Here is a 5,080-nt window from a genome sequence, read left to right as displayed (position 1 = left end):
CAACCTAGTTGATTCTGTGATTCTATGCTGGTGCAGCATGGGCTGGGAGCGTGGCAGGTGATGCTGCAGCTGTGCCTGGTGTGGGTTCTGGCTCCCTTGGCACAGTGCTGCCAGCAAGGAGTAGCTGTGCTGTGTGAGCGCACAGCCCTGATGGACACCCTGACCAGTGTTTCTCCTGCTTGGGTGGCTTGTCCTGGTGGCTCAGGGGGTTACTCTGTCTCTGCCCTGATGGTGTTTGCTTATCTGCCTTCCAAGATCCCTTCAAAACTAATTTCCCTGAATCATGTCTTGGGACAAGGACATTCCAGCTGCTTCCACTCAGAGGTTTTGTGCTGCTCCCCCATTCCTTATGCTTTGTTTTCCATGTGTGTCAACATGTCAGGGTGTGTTTGGTGTGTGACTAGTCAAGATCTGCCCTGAAGGCTCTGGAGTAGCACTGGAATGTCATTAGCATGTCATTAATCATGTCATTCTCCTTAAAGGGCTCTTGTTCTCCTGGAAGGCTTTACAGCAAGGGGATGGAAATGTTTTCCCTGTCATTTCTGGTGTTCTCTTTGCACTTCACTCCTCAGCTGCAGCAGCACAGTGGGTTTCCCTGGAGCCTCCAGTCAGGGTTATGTTCCTCTTTGCAGACACTTGCCAGTGCTGCCTCCAGCTGTGGAGTTCTCAGCCACAGGAGGGACGTGGAGCTGTTGGAACAAGTCCTGAGGAGGCACCAAGATGTTTAGAGGGATGCAGCATCTCTCCTGTGAGGAAAGGCTGAGAGATTTGGGATTGTTCAGCCTGGAGAAGAGAAGATTTGAGGGGTGACCTCACTGTGGCCTTCAGTGCCTGAAGGATGAGAGATGGAGAGAGACTACTGACAAGGGCCTGGAGTGACAGGACAAGGGGGAATGATTTCACACTGACAGAGAGGAGCTGTAGGTTGGATATTAGGAAAAAATTCTTTCCTGGGAGAGTGCCGAGGCACTGGCACGAGTTGCCTACAGCATCTGTGACTGCTCCATCCCTGGAAGTGTTCCAGGCCAGGTTGAACAGGGCTTGGAACAACCTGGGCTGGTGGAAGGTGTTAGAACTGGATGATCTTTAAGGTTCTTTCCACCCCAGACCACTCTGTGACTCTCTGTAGTTTGTCCCTGGGGCCACAGCCTCCCAGCAGAGCATGTAAATGGAACAGCCAAGACTGTTGACATCCTTGTTGAATCATTTGCAATCTGTGCTGCCATTTGGGAAACCCAAAGTTATTTTAGGACGTGACTTGTTCCTCGTGCCGTGAGCAGGGAAACACTCAGAAATGTGCACCTTGCAGATTATCCTGTCCTGCCCTTGAACTGACAGCCTTCCCTTGCAGTGTGTCATGCTTGCTTTGCATATTGTGCTGCTTCTTGTTCTCCTGCAGTTGTAGCGATTCAGATGATTACAGTTCATGTGAAATCCCATGGGAAGGGAAGTGGAAAAGGTGGTTGCCCACTCCATGACCTTTTTGTCACCTGCCACTGGCATTGGTGTGCAGTAGTAAAGCTTGAGAAGGAAAATGTTGGTGATTCAAAGCTGTTGAATGTACATGTCATTGAGGTTTTTTCCTCAATTTTGGATTGCTCTCATGCTATAGCTGAAAACACCATTTATTTTTTTGCCTCTAGTATGAGGTTAAGGTGAGTGTCTCGTGTGGAATTTCCAGCTGATGTTTGCTTAGCAGATAAAGAGGAGCTGACTGAAAAGCCATGTGAAGGACAGAAAGCTTTATGCATGAGGGAGTTCTAGAATTTCTAGTGCAGGAGGTCTGAATGTGTGTTTAGAAAGCTCTGCCTGTCTGTGGGCTCCCAAACCACTCTGGAATGAGACCTTAAAGCCTTGACTTTCAGTGCAAATTGTTCCTGTACCACGTGGAATGTTTTAGCATAAAATTCAAGGTTCCTAAGCAACTTTGATTTCAATATTTCATTTTTGATTCTAGATAGTGACATGAGTTAGGTTTGACAGGAGAATCGAGGTTGAGGTTGTTGAGGGCTGAAAATGATGTGGGTTTGTTGTGAGTTTTTTTAGAGGCCAATTCTGTAATTCCCTAATTGTGACATGTAAACTTTATGTATAATATAAACATTATAACCAATTTCAGCTAAGTTGCTGCTTGTTATGCTGAAGTCCTTTGTGATATAGGTGGTTTAGATAGTCTGGGCATGAAGAAGTAAAGCAGAGCTTATTAAACAGGTGATTTTCAGCAAAGAGAACCTGAACCTTAGTGAAACCACTTTTGTTCAGGAATTTATATCTAGATTTTCTATCCTTTAAAGGAAAGAACCAGGCAGAAACTTGAGTTCAGGCCTGGTTAGCAAACATTGCATTCAATGTATGTGTGGCCTCACTATGAACTAAAAAATGTAATTACACTGGTAATTAGGGGAACAGCTTCTCCATGACTAATTGTCAGGAAATCTGCATTGATTCCTGCAAGTTCATGGCTTGGGATGAGGATCTCTCTGGTATCAGGCCCTGCTCTGGACTGTGAGACCTCTGGAAACCTGGGAACAGTGTGGTGCTTTTCCTTTGTATCAAGCTCAACTCCTTCATTATCCAGAAATCCATGAAATGCCAAGTCCAGAGTGTGACAGGATAGTAGGACATGTGAGCTCAGTCCCACCTGGGTATGGCAGAACTGTGACCACTGCAGGATCCTTGTGCCAAACATCCCAGCTGACTCTTGGTATCTCTCTAGGCAGGTCAGCAGCCTGTGATGTGCCAAGTCCTTTCTCCTTTGCTCTTCTGTTCTGTGACATGTGTAGATACAAGGGACATGGTTATCTTCCACATACACTAGGCAGCTCTAAAATGGAATTGGCTGAACTTGTGTCTGGCTCTGGCCAAACCATGTGCTCCTATGTGCTTGGGGGTGTGACACAGCATAAAAAGGGAAGTTTGCAAACACCTGTTGGAGCAATCTCTTTCTCACAAACAGCTGTTTGTTCCTTCCCCTCCTGGCAGCCCTTTAAATGTGTGTGAGAACAGCTGTGGCTATCTGTGTCCTCGTGGGAGGGACTCGAGTTGCCTTTTACTGTAAGACCATGTGGGGTAAGGAGGTGTTGTGCTTGGCCTGGGAGGGTGTATTTCTGTAGCTTGGGCCCTCTGGGTTTGCTTTCTTCTCAGGTAATGTTTTACTTCAATCTTGAATTAGCAATATGACCTGTTAGTATAATCTGGAGTTCAGCAATAAAAGTCACTTTCTCTCCCATGTTCTCAACCATCAGTACTAGAAGTGATTGTTACTTGCTGACTGGTTGTTTTTTTTCTCTTCACCAACTAGAAGTCCAAGAAGGGAGCATGGACCAGCCCAGTGGAAGGAGTTTCATGCAAGTTCTTTGTGAGAAATACAGCCCTGAGAACTTCCCATACCGGCGTGGGCCTGGCATGGGAGTGCATGTCCCAGCAACTCCACAGGGATCACCTATGAAAGGTAGGCTACTGGTCCTGCTGAGCAGCTGGGGGGAATCTAGTGAAAGTATCACCCTGAATTGGCCAGAAAAAAACCCATCACACTATATTATAATGTGGTTTTTACTGGGGAGCTCAGAGACTGGAATTAACCAAGACAGAAAGTTGATCTGAAATGGTTGCTGTAAAAAACCCCAAGTTTCTCTAGAGCATAACAGTGTCAGAATCGTAGAACAGAATAGAGTGATGGAGTGGTTAGGGTTGGAAGGGACCTTAAAGACCATGGAGTTCCCATTTTGCCAATGGAATATGGAATTAAGGCCCTGTATAGTCTGAGTTTTGAGGGTTCAACAGTCCTGGGAGCTTATTTTCTTTAGGATAGTGATCCTGTTTATGCATTGGTTGTACCAACAGGTATTTTGGCAGAGGTGGCTGAATAAACACATAACTCTTGACTGAACTGGAGGTTGGTCCACATGCCAGTGGTGTCATGCAGTGCCACCAGCTCACTGTGATGCCTGAGGGACAGGAGTCCAGTGTACACAGGAGAGGACATGTTTCAAGTGAAGGGATGAGTTGTTGAGTCTCCAACCAGGCTGTTTTTGTGACTCAGATGAATTTGCAGTGTGCTTTGTCTTCTGAAGGCACCAAAATGCTTTCTGACCTAGTGGAGAAATCCCCTCTCCTTTGTTTTTGACCTTGGTGCCTTGAGGGAATTGAGCCAGGTGTGTGTCTGAAGCTCTGTGCTGCTTGTGGATGTCCTTGAGCTTCCCAGACTGCAGAATCTATGTCACCACCTCCTTTGAACTAGATCCAGTTGACACCCTTTAGTTTTCCCTCACTCTCTGATGTTGGGATTTGATTCTTGGTTTGTACAGAGGAGTGTGAGATTCACTTTGTGTCACCTCTTGCCCACTGTGATCTGTATGAGTAGTCCAAACTTCCATCAGGTCAATTTGTGTCATAACCAGCCCCAAAGGGGAAAATAGCCATAGAAATCAGCTGGATGAAGTTTCCAATAACTGAGTTTGACAGAGGAGAAAAAAGGGCCTGAGTTCAGCTGAGGATAAAACACTCTGAGTGTCACTCAAAAGGAACACAAACAGCAAATTGGCCTGATGAAATATTCAGTCAGTGCCTTCTCTCCAGGTAAATGAGCTCCTGCTAACCTGAGCTGTTTGGCTGCTGAAAAGAGTCTGTAAGTCTCAACACGTGACTGAGATGTGACTTACCATGACCAATCCCCAAAGTGCAACACTGTCCTTTAAAGAAACCAAACACTAATGAGCCAGAAAACTTGGAAATTCAGATCACTCCAGATAATTGTCTGCTGCTGGAATCCTCTCTAGTCGTGTAGCTGTCAAGTGTTAAGGAGGCAGAAAAAGGGACACCTATTTAGGAAAGAGCTTGTTGTTAAATTTGGACATGTTTTGCTACTCAATCCCCAAAGTGCAACACTGTCCTTTAAAGAAACCAAACACTAATGAGCCAGAAAACTTGGAAATTCAGATCACTCCAGATAATTGTCTGCTGCTGGAATCCTCTCTAGTCGTGTAGCTGTCAAGTGTTAAGGAGGCAGAAAAAGGGACACCTATTTAGGAAAGAGCTTGTTGTTAAATTTGGACATGTTTTGCTACTCCAGTGGCAAAGC

General features: G+C 45.8%; 1 protein-coding gene across 1 annotated transcript in view; it reads left to right on the top strand.

Annotated features, from left to right (window-relative positions):
- Window positions 1–3,318: 3,318 nt before the first annotated feature.
- The window catches only part of TBCEL (tubulin folding cofactor E-like), a 15,313-nt gene continuing 13,551 nt past the window's right edge, over window positions 3,319–5,080 (top strand). Inside the window, exon 1 of the mRNA XM_009070243.1 lies at window positions 3,319–3,451. Within this exon, the coding sequence (XP_009068491.1) occupies window positions 3,319–3,451 (133 nt within the window). The remainder of the gene's footprint in view (window positions 3,452–5,080) is intronic.

This window comes from Acanthisitta chloris, unplaced genomic scaffold, assembly GCF_000695815.1.
Source record: "Acanthisitta chloris isolate BGI_N310 unplaced genomic scaffold, ASM69581v1 scaffold22612, whole genome shotgun sequence".
Classification (NCBI taxonomy): Eukaryota; Metazoa; Chordata; class Aves; order Passeriformes; family Acanthisittidae; genus Acanthisitta; species Acanthisitta chloris.
This window is presented reverse-complemented; position numbering and strand designations above follow the sequence as displayed.